The 12907-nt window shown below is 56.1% G+C and overlaps 1 protein-coding gene across 2 annotated transcripts in view; it reads left to right on the top strand.

The window, feature by feature from the left end:
* Window positions 1-12215, top strand: part of Extl1 (exostosin like glycosyltransferase 1) — a 15246-nt gene extending 3031 nt beyond the window's left edge. Inside the window, exons 3-12 of one of the 2 annotated variants that reach the window (XM_055611094.1) lie at window positions 4318-4408; window positions 4622-4729; window positions 5925-6044; window positions 6607-6739; window positions 6928-7034; window positions 8394-8483; window positions 8986-9072; window positions 9667-9827; window positions 10761-10887; window positions 11043-12215. In XM_055611094.1, coding sequence (XP_055467069.1) covers window positions 4318-4408; window positions 4622-4729; window positions 5925-6044; window positions 6607-6739; window positions 6928-7034; window positions 8394-8483; window positions 8986-9072; window positions 9667-9827; window positions 10761-10887; window positions 11043-11225 — 1207 coding nt within the window. In that variant the 3' untranslated portion in view covers window positions 11226-12215. Of the gene's footprint in view, window positions 1-4317; window positions 4409-4621; window positions 4730-5924; window positions 6045-6606; window positions 6740-6927; window positions 7035-8393; window positions 8484-8985; window positions 9073-9666; window positions 9892-10760; window positions 10888-11042 lie in introns of those variants that run through there. The other variant, XM_055611095.1, reaches the window with a different exon arrangement.
* The last annotated feature ends 692 nt before the right edge of the window (window positions 12216-12907 follow it).

Raw genomic sequence — 12907 nt, 5'->3', positions numbered from 1 at the left:
TCCTCCACCATGGCTATTCTGAGCTCAGCTTCCCCCAGGACACCCTCCCCTGGCCAAGCTCCAGTTCTGCCTGTGCTTGAGGCTGAGTCTCCGAGGGGAAGGGAGTCCTTACCCTCCTGAAGGCACTTGGGAGAGCTCCTGGGAGCCTGCCTCCTCATTCCCACGCCAGCCCTTCTGGAGACTAGTGAACTTGGGACTCTTCAGGCCTAGAATCTGACAGGAATTCTCCTCTGGTGACCAGGCTCTGGGGGTCTCCGTACCCCTCCCCCCTCTGTGCACTCACTGGCTCTGCTTGCTCTCTGGAAGTCCCTCTTTGGGCTTTTTATTACTCTGTATGCTGTTTCAAGGTAGCATGGGCCACCTGTAGATACCTGAGTTGTTTCGTTTTGTTTTTGCCCTGGCCTACCTGGAAGGTTCAGGGTGGACCCTGCTGGCTTTGAGCTTGGAGTAATCCTCCTGCCTTTGCCTCCTGAGTGTAGGGAGAGGGGTTACTGTGTGTGCCACCCCATTCTGCTCTGGGCAGCGTTTCCCACGATGACTTTATCTCCAAGGCGAGCTGCATGGCCGTCTTTCATTGTCCTCATTTTCTCAGAAGTACCTGGCAGCTGCCTAGGCCAGACAGCACAGGGACAGGGTGAAGGAGGGAGGGAGGCCAGCCCCAGAGCACAGCCTGAATAACAAGCACAGGCAGGAGAAAGAGGCACTTCCCTGCCCCTGTCCCACATTTCCTGGCAGGCAGGTGATGGTGGTGGCCGATGTCCAGGGGGACTGCCCTGTGCCCACCTTCCTCAGTTACTACTGATTCTCCCAGCATCCTCCACAGGAGATGCCAGTCCTCATCTCAGGGCACGGGGAGTTCCGGGAGGGGAGCATCGAGGGGCCCTCTGCTCCCCCAGGTCCCCTCCCTCTCTGCTCAAGCACTCAGGAGCCCCAGTGGGGTTGGGATTCAAAGCTGTGCTGCTGGCTCCCGTGCCAGTGTTTTTCCACATTGGTTGAATAGTCTCCTGTTGCATTGGAATAAGGGTCCACCCGCCGAAATTGTAATTTCTTTATTTTTATGAATAGGTGATTCATTCGAGGGACGAAGAATTCCAGTGGTACAAAGGGGGCACACAGACGGCCCCCTCCCACCTGGCTCGACCACCCAGGGTCCCTCCCTCTCTTGCAGCACAGGTTCCAGCTTCTCGGGTGTCTTTCTTTTCTGGGGAGCTCTGTAGGCCCAGGGTATGTGTAGGCACTCCCACATACCCCTTCTTCAGCCTGTTTGATTGTCTGGATTTTCTGAGACAGGGTTTCACGTAGCCCAGGCTGCCTTTCAGCTCACTGGGTGGATGAACATGACCTTGAACTCCTGATCTGCCCGCCTCCGCCACCCAGGAGATTGCAGGTGTGTGCCACCTTGGCCGTCCCCGTCCCCATTTTTAAACTTCTGTGCATGCCTATGGTGTGAATACATGCATGCTAGGTCACACGTATGTGGCCGCATGTGGGCGGGGTACTTGTGCACATCTATGCACATGCGTGTGGAGGCCCAAAGCGGTGGCTGTCTTCCTAGATTGAGCTCTGCCTTACACACATTGAGGCAGGGCCTCTCGCTTGGACCCAGAGCTTGACAGTTCACCTAGTCTAGCTAGCCAAAGATCCTGTCTCCATATACCTCCTGTTGAAATTACAAATGTGCTTCTGTGCCCACTCACCAGCTGAGTGCTGGGGAGCTAAAGTCTAGGCTCTTAAAAATTATTATTATTATTATTATTTTTAGAGCTGGGCATTGGTGATGCACACCTTTAATCCCAGCAGGCAGATCTCTGAATTTCAGGCCAGCCTGGTCTACAGAGTGAGTTCCAGGACAGCCAAGGACCCACAGAGAAAACCCTGTCTTGAAAAACAAAACCCCAAAAATATTTATTTATCGTTTTATGTGTATGTGTGTTGCTTGCATGGGTTTTGTGGTGCCATGTGCCTGCAAGATACCTTAAGAGACTAGAAGAGGGCATTGGCTACCCTGGAACTGGCGTTACAGATGGATGTGAGCCGCCATGTAGGTGCTGGGATCCAAACCTGGGTCCTTTGCAAGAGCAAGAAGTGCCCTTAACTGCTGGGCCAGCTCTCCAGCCCCAAAACTGAGGTCTCTTGTGCAGCAAAGGCTTGACCTGCTGAACCATATTCCCATCCCCCACCCCCCATTAAAAGCTTTAGTTTTGCGCCCTGGCTGTTGTGGAACCTGATTTGTAGACCAGGCTGGTCTCAAACTCACAGAGACATGCTGCCTGCCTGCCAGGTGCTGGGATTAAAGGCGTGTGCCACCACCCCTGGTGAGCTTTCCCTTCTTTAATGTAAAGCAAGTGGGTGTTTCCGTGTCCCTGCCCCGACTCCTTGGATGATCTGCTGAGCCCAGGGGCGACACTCTGAGAACACATGAAAGTAGCTTCAAAAGGAAGAGTGTGAATCTTCAGGCGAAAGAAAACGTTCTGACATATAACATTATTTGTTTTTACTCCAGCACAGTGAGTTAGATATAAATAATTTTTAATATTTTAAACGTAACATTTTCTTCCAGGGCAGGAGGGACTACAAAGCCTGAAGTGCCTGGGACCCGTGGAAATCACGGTGTGGCTCTGCCACGGCCAGGCCCTGGTGAATGCTATAGCTGTGGGCAGAGCCTGGCCTTTCACCACAGGCTCTGAAACCCTAGGCCTGTGGTGCGCACCATAAACAGGAGAGCGTCTTTAGACTTCTTAGTGGTCAGCACACAGAGACCCGGGCTCCTTCTCTATCTCTCCCCAGCCCCACACAGGTGCTCATCTGACCTCTGCCTGCTCAACCCTGCACATGGGGAATATAGAATCTCCTAGTGGGCCCTGTACACAGCCCTGCCCCTGCCCCCCTCTGGCCCTGTGTTCAGTTATCCCATTTCTATCAAGGAGGCGGCTACATTCCTGGTTCACTCTTAAGCAGAGGGAGGCTTTAGAGTCTGCTCTCTTCCAAGGCCAAGTGTGACTTCGGGCCTCATTTTTCTCACCTGTCAGATAGGATAACATAGCAGTGTTTTCCACCTCAGAGAGCTGCTGTGAGAATGCTCTTCGGACACGGAAAGCTCTTAACTGTGCCAGGAGTGGTGGTTGGCTGGGGTATCACAGAGGGCTTCTTGGAGAAGGGGACACGGAGCCAGGTCTCTGCTGAGAGCAGAAGGAATAGGTGAGGCAGAGCGGGCATCCAGCTGAGGGGAGAGGGCATGCAGGGGCACGAAGGAAAGATGGAGAAGAACTGAAAGCGAAGGGATACCCTGTGCAGTGCCCCCCGTTTTTGTCTCTGTGGGTTCCCCGGAACATTCACCTAGTTTCTTACAGCCTAGCGGAGGGGAGCTGGGCCTGCCTGGCCAGTGCTGGGGCTTTTAATTTGATGGGGGGTGGGGGGAGGTTTGTTTTGTGGTTCCTTCCAGCATCCCTGGCGCATCCCTGAACATATCCTTATGATGGCTGAAATAACCAGAGCCTGGAATTGGAATTAGTTCTAACCACAGCCCGGTCCCTCTCCTTGAGACTCAGTGTTCCCAACTGCTCAGAGGCGCCACCTGATCCTCCCAGATCTTTCAGCTGGAGGTCTGACCCAGAGCAGTGAGCAGCTGAGGAGGGTCTTGGGCGGTCCCCTCACGCACCTCACGGAGCACTGTGTGCACCCATGGGTCCCCCCTGGGCCTTTCTTCCCCAGCTGGGTGGTAGGGATTGGATCCCTGGACTAGCAGACCCAGAGAGGTGGCTCTGAGGAGCCTGTGGCTGGGCCCTCCCTCACAGATTCACTGGCACAACCTGATCATGGCCCTGGGGCTGGGGGGGGGAGGGGAACAGAGGAGGCCTGTCCGCCAAGACAGGGCTGTGGGCAGGAGCTTCCTGTGCAGTTCCAGGCTGGAGGCCCAGCCTACCTCAGCACAGAGGAGCCTTTCATGCCTAGGCTACCAGTACGGGAGTGCTGAGCGTGGGGGCCACTCAGGTGAGGGAGGGATGCCTGGGCCTCAGTGGAAGTAGAAGGACATCAGGTCCAGGTGACCCCCATTTTGCAGATGAGGGAACTGAGGTACAAGGAAGCAAAGGGGGGTGTCTAAGGCCAGCAAGGGCAGAGACAGAGCTAGCAGGTTCGAATCCCCGTGGAGCAGAGGAGCAGTGGGCAGGGGAGAGGCCAGGCCGCCGCTGCCCTTGGTGACATTCCCACCGGTGTAGGGCTCTGGCTGAGAGCAGGGGGGGGCAGGGGGCTGCCAGGCACCGCGAGGGGTGGCTGTCCCAGGCTCCTGTGTCCAGGCACTTCCCTGTACCTTCTCAGGACCTACCCAGGAGACACACTACCCAACGCCACCTTCTGCCTCATCCCTGGCCACCGAGCTGCTACCTCCTGCTTCCTCCAAGCCCTTCAGGTACACCCCAACCCGAGTACCCCCTAGCCTCCCTCTGTACCTCTGCCGGTGAGCTAGCAGGAAGGCTGGGCACGTGCACATAGAAAGGGGCTTCTCTGCCCCCCGCCCCCACGAAAATTCTCCCCCTCTTTGTCCTTTCCCCTAATCTTGGATTGGGGTGGTGAGTGTGTGCAGGGAAGGGCTGGGCGCCCCAATGACTGCCCTGCCCCCCAGGCCGGCTGTATCCCTGTGCTCCTCAGCCCTCGCTGGGAGCTGCCTTTCTCTGAAGTCATCGACTGGACCAAGGCAGCCATCATTGCTGACAAGAGGCTCCCGCTGCAGGTAGCTCAGGGTCTACGGCATGGGGGGAGTCAGGGGCGGGACCCTAGGAACTTGGCCCCCTTTTAGCAGTCATTCCTATACCTATCACCTCCCTGTTGGGGCTCTTATAGACATAGATGAAGGTGGTGCCTCTGGAGGGTGCTGGGAGCGAGTTCGGAACCACTTTCAGGCTCAGTCTGCCATCTCTATAATGGGATAAGTTAGATCAGGTGATTTCCGGGGCTCTGCTGAAAGGAAAGGAGAACGATGCCGAATCTCTTCCATCTGATGAAACTAACGTTGCCCAGGTCTGCACAGTGTGTGGATCTGCTGTGTGAAGTCTGGGCAGTGGGGCGGAGGCAGGAAAGTGAGCGGTGCCCGCCTTCAACAGGACGTGGCGACCCACATACGGTCCCCGACCCTGGGGTGTGTGAGGCAGGTGTGAAGGCCATCTTCAGCTACATAGCAAGTTCAAGGCCAGCCTGGGACAGTCTCCAAATAAACAGACCCAGGAACAGGCAAGCGTGCCGTCATTTATTCACTGAGTCTCCGCACGGCCTGAGCACTAAATGGAAATGTTCGTCTGCTAGTTGAGTCTCTACAGCCACCTATGAGAGAGGCGTTTAATGCACCCATTCCACAGACGGAGAAACGGAGATTGGAGGCTTTGCAACAGCTACTGTCTCCCCACCCCCTTCACTTCACTATTTTGGGTAGGGTCTCAGGTAGCCCGTGCTGACCTCTAACCCTGTGCAGCCTGGAATATCTTGAACTTCTGAGCCTCCTGCCTCCAGCCCCTGAATGCTGGGATTACAGCTATGTGTCCACGGCGATGTGGTGCTGGGGATCAAGCCCAGGGCTCTGTCCGTGCTGTGTTGTGTAGGCACTTTGTTAACTGAGCCACATCCCCAGCCACCCCTACCCTTGATTTTTTTTTGTGTGTGTTTTTTTTAAAGAGAAGGTTTCTTCCTTACGTAGTCCAGACTGGCCTTGAACTCAAGATCCTTTTGTCTCAGCCTCCTGAATGTCAGGATTTACAGGCATGTGCCACGTCCCCTAACATAGTGTCACTTAAAACCAGCTCTGTGTGACTCTTCATACAAGCTACACATCACTAGGAGTTTCTAGTTCCCAGACGTCTGGGATCAGCCTTCTCCTTCCGGGATCAGTCAGGGGCTGGACCTCAGGCCGCCTCTTTCTCCTGCTCTGCCTCCAGGTCCTGGCTGCCCTCCGTGAGATGCTCCCTTCTCGGGTTCTCGCCCTGCGCCAGCAGACCCAGTTTCTGTGGACTGCTTACTTCTCCTCAGTGGAAAAAGTCATCCATACCACCCTAGAGGTGAAGGGACTTCATTCATGGGGACCGGACACCCCTCTACCCCTCCTCCTCTCCTTCCTTCTCCTCCTAGAGGTCTTCCTCTTGTGTTGCGGTTCCTTCCTTGATGCTTCTGGGAAGAATCCATCCTGGTTGTGCGATCCCGGCCACACATTTTTCTCCAATCTTGAGCTTTCCCTTGCCAGTGGGGGCCACTGGGGCCTATGGATTCCAAACATATGATCACTCTTAACTGATGGCATAAGCAGCCCCGGGTCCTCCGTTGTGAAAAAGTCTGGCTCTTTCAGAGTGGGAGTGAGGAAAAGAGGGGAAGCATGGGCCTGTCACCATCTATCACCAGGACATTCCCACCAGAGTCGCCTCCTCTGGCCTCTAGCTACTCAGCTGTTCAGCCTAAGAGGCTCTTAACCTGGCCTGACTTGGGGGGGAGGGGGGCTAAGTGCCTCTGGTAGAGTTATCTCTGCCCACACTCCTCCCCCGAGGCCCCGCCCTTCCCCGGGCCCCACCCACAGCCTGCTGGCAGACAGTAGCCACACCCCCTGCAAGCCTTCCCCTCTTTCTACAGATCATCCAGGACCGGATCTGGGGTGCATCAGCTCACCCGTCGCTGATGTGGAACAGCCCCCCGGGGGCACTCCTAGCTCTGCCCACGTTTTCCACAAGCCTGCAAGACTTCCCCTTTTATCACCTGCAACAGGGTATGTCCTGGAGGTGGGCCAACTTGAGGTGACCTCGGCTCTCTCCGGGTTTGCTCCGTGTTTCATCTGCAGACACTCGCTCAAACTCGAGCATCTCTTCTGGTTCTTCGGGGTTCCCCCAACTCAGGTCATTCTCCTCCAACAGGCTCCATCTTCTCCCTCCTAACACCTGTGTCTCCTCCCTTCAGGCACCAGCCCTGAGAACAGTTTCAGCGCCCTGATCTGGGTGGAGGCCTCTGGAGAGCCCCTCCTGAAGCTCATCCAGGAGGTAGCAGGTTCCCGGCACTGTGCCCAGGTCTGTCCCCTGACACCTGGAGTCCTGGGAGCCAGGGTGGACGGAAAGAACGGAGCAAGACCACACATCTGGGGGAAGGCACAGGGAGGTTTTCCAGAGATCCTTGCAGACTTCCAAGTCTCAGGTTTCTTGTTCTTTCTCCAAACTCCATCAGAATTGGTGAAGCCCTAGGAGAGCTGGTGCTTCTTGGTGAGGTTGGAGAAAGAAGCATTCATTCATTCATCCATTCATTCTTTCAATGTCACTTTGAGGCCAGGCCTGAGGCATCATCAGTGTTGAGGACCAAAGAAAAAACAGGAGAGAACTCCTCCTGTGGTTTGTAATGTCATCAGTTCCTAGTACCAACAGATCGAGTCTCACTTCCAGAGGACACAGGTTGCTAGGTGTAGTTGCTCATGCCAGTAGTTCCAACCCTTGAACTAAGTAAGGGCGGGGGAATGTTGAAGGCAGGCTAGCCCTGGGCCACACTGTGAGTGAGTGTAAGGGCAGCCAAGACTGCGTAACAAGATCCTATCTCAAAAGCCATAAAGCAAAGAAAAGCCAAACAGGGCTGGAGAAAAGGCTCAGGGCTTCAGAGTGCTTGTTCCTTCAGAGGACCCAGGCTCAGCAACCCACACAGGCACGATGGCTCACGGCTATCCGTGACACCAGTTCTGGCGGATTTGGCACCTCTTCTGACCTCTGTGGGAACCGGGCAGGCACGTGGCGCACAGACACGCAGGCAAAAACACTCATGCACTTAACAACAGTAGCTCAATCTAAATAGCAACAAAAAGCCACCAGCGATGCCAGGTGGGCTCTCAGAGGAAGAAGCTGCGAGGCCAGGGCGGAGAGGTTTGGGTTGAGCAGGAAATGCCAAAGGAAGAGGAGGATGCAGGCCTCAGAGGGGAGATGGCGGTAGTGCCTATCAAGTCAGAGCCCAGAGCTCCGAGCAGTGGCCTATGGCGTTAATCACTGCACTTGGGAGGAGGAGGCAGACTGTGAATTCAAGGCCAACCAGGTCTGCATAGAGAGTTCCAAAACAGTCAGGGACAGAGAGACCCTGTCTCAAAGGAAAAAAAAAAGGAGGGGGGGAGGTCAGAACCCAGTCTAGGGCTACCACAGTTCAAAACAAAACACTTGGAGACAATTTTGTGAAGTCATGGTTAGCTCTGAACTCAGAGATCTGCTTCCCTCTGCCTCCTAAATGCTAGAATTACAGGCATGCGCCATCACCCTGTCTCAGCCAGAACTCTTGCCTTCCGTGAGGGCAGAGGCCTTAAGACCAAGTGCAATGAAGGAACCCCCACCCCACTGAGCCCCCTGGGACTGCCCTTCCAACCTGATCCCGGACTTCAGATGAGTCCCCTTTCTCTCTAGATCCTGATTCTCTGGAGCAGTGTGAAGCCACCCCCTGACAGGTGGCCCAAGACAGTGGTGCCCTTGACGGTCATTGAGGGCCACAGGAAGGTGAGGGGGAGGAGTCCCAATGGAGGACAGACACAGGAGGTTTTGAGACAAGCAGGAACTCTGTGTGGGTCTGAAGGAATTGGGCCATGGGTTCCAGCTGCAGGGTTAGTGGGGTGATGTTCTTATACCAGGGTTGGGCTCAGTGGTGTGGATTTGTCTGCTGCACTCCGGGTCCTGCACACCAAACACCCTTCGTTCCCTGGCCCTGGGCAGTGCACTTCTAGGGCATTGGAGCTCCTGGGATGTAGGAGGCAGGAGACTGCCTGGATGTTTGGGATAAGGGGTGGGGAGAAATCCCTCCAAGTCTGATTCTTTCAAATCATTTGATCCAGGGTTAGTAAGAGCCAGAGGGGAAGCTGCAATCCAGGTTCGTGGGCAGGCTTCTGCGTTCCTGGCTCCCCCTTCTACACACGATCTGAGGACTCACACTCACTTGGGGTGAGCAGTGTTGAGGGGCGGTTCTCATGGCGTGTCGCCCTCAGCTCCCTCTGCCCTACCACAGGTCAGCGACCGCTTCTTCCCATACGGCAGCATCAACACCAATGTGGTCCTCAGCCTTGATGCCCACAGCATTCTTTCTACCAGTGAGGTGAGGGCTCGGCCCAAGAGATTTTGGGTACGACGTGGACAAAGCCCGAGGGGGTCCCATGCCCTGAGCTCCAGCCTGTTGCTAGAAATGTGACATAGAGGGGGCTCCCAGCTGGACAGGTTCCCCTGGAGCTCCCCTGAAACACTCATGTTAAACTTTTAGTAAAACGGCATGGTAGTACATGCCTTTAATCCCAGGGCTCGGGAGGCAAGAGGCAGGCGGATCTATAAGAAACTCTGTTTAGAAAAATCAAAATCCAGAGATGGCTCAGAGGTCAAGAGCATGGGTTGCTTTTCCAGAGGTCCTAAGTTCAATTCCCAGCAACCAGATGGTGGCTCACAAAGATCTATAAGGAGATCTGGTGCCCTCTTCTGGCCCGTCGGCATACATGCAGGCATAATACTGAATACATAAATAAATCTTAAAAAACAAAACAAAACAAAAAACTCAAAACAGCTTCAAGCAGTGGCTCTGATTCCCTGTCCCCTAAGCCCTGCCCCAAGCCATCAGCCAGGGTGGTCTCAATGACCATAGGCTGTAAAAGGATTTTGGTCAGGAAATTCCTCCTCACAGCTCACTCAAATCCCTCTGCAGGTGGATTTTGCCTTTGTGGTGTGGCAGAGCTTTCCTGAGCGGCTGGTGGGCTTTCTGACATGCAGCCACTTCTGGGATGAGGCCCGGGGTGGCTGGGGCTACAGTACTGAGATGGCCAACGAATTCTCCATGGTCCTCAACACGGCTGCCTTCTACCACAGGTGCAAACCCTGGCCCCGGCACAGGGATAAAGGGCCAGAGGCTCCGGTCCTGACCTAGGAGTAGGTGGGTTCCTGCTGTCTAGAGGCAAGGTTCAAGGCCGAGGTCAACCTGCTCCCAGTGATGTGATCTCGGGAGCATCATTCCGCTTGTTTTTGTTGTTTTGAAGCAAGGTGGTGTTAAGCTGGGCTGGGGTATAGACAGCTGTGCTTGTAGGGCATGTGTGATACCCTGGGGTCCATCCTCAGTACTGAAGATGCCAACCGATGAATATGCCCAAACTGGGCAGATGGCACACGCCTGTAAACCCAGCAATGGTCCGTCGAAATGAAGGGGATCCCGTGTTCAAGGTCACGCCCAGCTGGATAGTGAGTCTGAGGTCAGCCTGGGGAAACATAAACCCCAAGCTGATCTCAAGTATGAGTCTCCAGGTCTTCCGAGCACCGAGTGCCGACATTACACGGGCCCTTCCCCACCAGGCCTGGCTTCTGGGGCCTCTTGAGAGAGACCCTGTGATCTGTCCAAACCTTCTCTGCATATCATGGAACTTTATGCAGATTCTTCCCAGGGTCTGCATGGAGCTCTCAGAATGAGGCAGAACCCTCCGGGGCGGAGTGGACCCAGCTTGCGGCCTCCCTGAAGCTGGTCTCTTGGGTAGCTGTGTTTGGTGGCTTTCGGACCACATAGTACTCCCCCGTGCCACCAGATCTGGTTCCGTCAGAGTTCAGACGTGGGAGCCCAGAAAGCGGGCCCCCAGGAGAGACTGGGGCCATAGGGAATACGTCGGTGCTCACCCCGAAACCACACACAGGGCGCGGAGAGCCAGTCACGGCCAGGATGGGAGCTCCCTGTGAAAGGAGCTAGGGGGCGGGGCTCAGGTCTACAGCCTCTGTCTGTCCCAATCCCCGGCCTAAGGCCTACCTCGCACCTCACAGGTATTACCACACTCTCTTCACCTCCCTGCCCAAGTCCCTGAGGACCATAGCAGACGAGACTCCCACCTGCGTGGACGTCCTGATGAACTTCCTGGTAGCAGCCGTCACCAAGCTGCCCCCTATCAAGGTACCTTACGGCAGGGAGCGGCAGGGGCCTGCCCCACTGGTGAGGGGCCTCGGGGGATGGGCTCTCTTGTGTTGTCTAATTCAGATCTTTGCTGCGGCAGGGATGAGGGTTCGGTAAAATAAGCTTCGTGGATACGCTTTCCTCCCACCCCTTAGGTTGCTGGGGGTCCACGACCCGGGCCGGAGCCTCAGCCCCCGCCTCAGGACTGCATCAACCGTTTGGCAGCAGGGTTCGGCCACATGCCGCTGGTTTCCTCTCGAGTGCGTCTGGACCCGGTGCTGTTCAAGGACCCGGTGTCCGTGCAACGCAAGAAGTACCGCAGTTTAGAGAAGCCCTAGGCGAGGGGCTTGACAGAAGAGAACCGTCCTGGGATGGGAAAAGCCGTGTCCTGGTTGGCCAATCACGGCAGAGCCCTGAGGGGGCGGGGGCGGCACCAGCGACCACAGGCTGATCCGGTTCCCTGAAAAGCCTTCCTGTCATCTCTGCCTCACCCGTGCCTGACCCGCATGCCCACTCACCTCCGTGGCGGTCTCGAAGGCCTTGCACGGTTCACGCCGAGTGGGCCTGGGAGCTCGGGAGGGCGGCTTCTGCCCTCCTCTCTTTGGAATATTTGACCAATAGCTGCAAGAGTATCAGTTGGGATGCCCCCGTGGTGGAACACAGGCGGAAGGGAACGTGCACGAGACAAAACTCTGCTCCTTGTTCTGGAGCGAAGAGAACAGACATCCGCGGGCACCAGAGTTGCCAGGCTCAGTCAAACGTGAGCAAAGAGGCCAGGAGCCCGGAATTACCAGAGGGTTGGGTGCTGCGAGCCAGGCGCGCCGCACACGCTGGTCTCTGGGGTGACCAGCCGCGCTGCACTACCAGCCTGGACCACTAGAGGTCAGCTGCTGCACGCTGTCCCTCCAGAGGCTGGCTTGGCTTTCTTGAATTTCTGTTGTTTCTTTTTTGTTGTTGTTTTTCTAGACAGTTTTTCTGTGTAGTTCTGGCACTCACTCTGTAGACCAGGCTGGCCTTGAACTCACCCCAACTGCCTCTGCCTCCCGGGTGCTGGGATTAAGGGCGTGCACCGCCACCCCTGGTTCTTTCTTGATTGGAGGAGGGGGGAAGGGCGGTAGAGATCTGACTCTGTAACCCAGGCTGGTCTGGAACTCCCCAGGCTGGTCTCAGTTTCCCCAGTGTTCCAGAGTTACAGGCGTGAGCCACAATGCCAGACCGAATGGAGTTAGAGACTACGGAGAAGAGGGCAAGTTGAGAGTTGGAGGGGCCCTGGTGTGTGCAGCTCCCCGGTCTAAAAACGCGGGAGGAATAAATATGACAGAAGTCCACTTTGGCCTGCGCACTCTTGGAGCTGGGGCTGGTGGCAGAGGGGCTGGTCGCGAGGAGGAGGGGCGTCCTCAGCGACCTGTAGGTGAGAGTGGAGCTGGGGGAGGGGACGCTGCTTTTCCTGGGTTCATCCACCTGGAACTGGAATTATCGCTTCCGAAATAAAGCACGTGTCCTTGCCCACTCACGCTCGGGCTATAAATATCCTTCCAGCAGCTGCGCGGTGTGGCGGGGCGCTCAGGGTCAAGGGGGAGCGTCGTGGGGTGACTCCGGTCTGTGGGGTGGGGTGGGTGGGGGGCGTCGAACCCAGGCTCAAGATAGCGGGTGTTTTCTTTGATGGTTTCGGCCCCTGTGGAAACCCCCGTGACTAGGTTGCTGGCTGGAACAGGCTGTCCCCTGAGGCCTCCCACCCGATCCCAGCTTCACTCCTGGCCCCTGTATGACTCAGGTCCTTCCTGGAGCCTGTCACAGCTGGGTGTGGAAAGCAGGCCGGTCTATTGGCAGCCGGGAGCTGTCAGAAGCTTGAGGTGCAAGGGGGCTGGGGGAGGGGACTGGAGATTAAAGTGGGGAGGGAGGTGATCTGGCCCAGGGTCAAGAGCGGTTGAGGGTGAGGACTCACACAGCTGCAGTCTAGGCAGCCTGCCAAGGATTAAGAGGGCACCCAGTGCCAGCGCCAGCCGAGGAACAAGAGGCA

The sequence above is a fragment of the Psammomys obesus genome, unplaced genomic scaffold (assembly GCF_907164565.1).
Source record: "Psammomys obesus unplaced genomic scaffold, mPsaObe1.curated_primary_1811, whole genome shotgun sequence".
Classification (NCBI taxonomy): Eukaryota; Metazoa; Chordata; class Mammalia; order Rodentia; family Muridae; genus Psammomys; species Psammomys obesus.
Note: the sequence above shows the minus strand (reverse complement) of the source record. Positions and strands in the feature narration are given on the sequence as shown.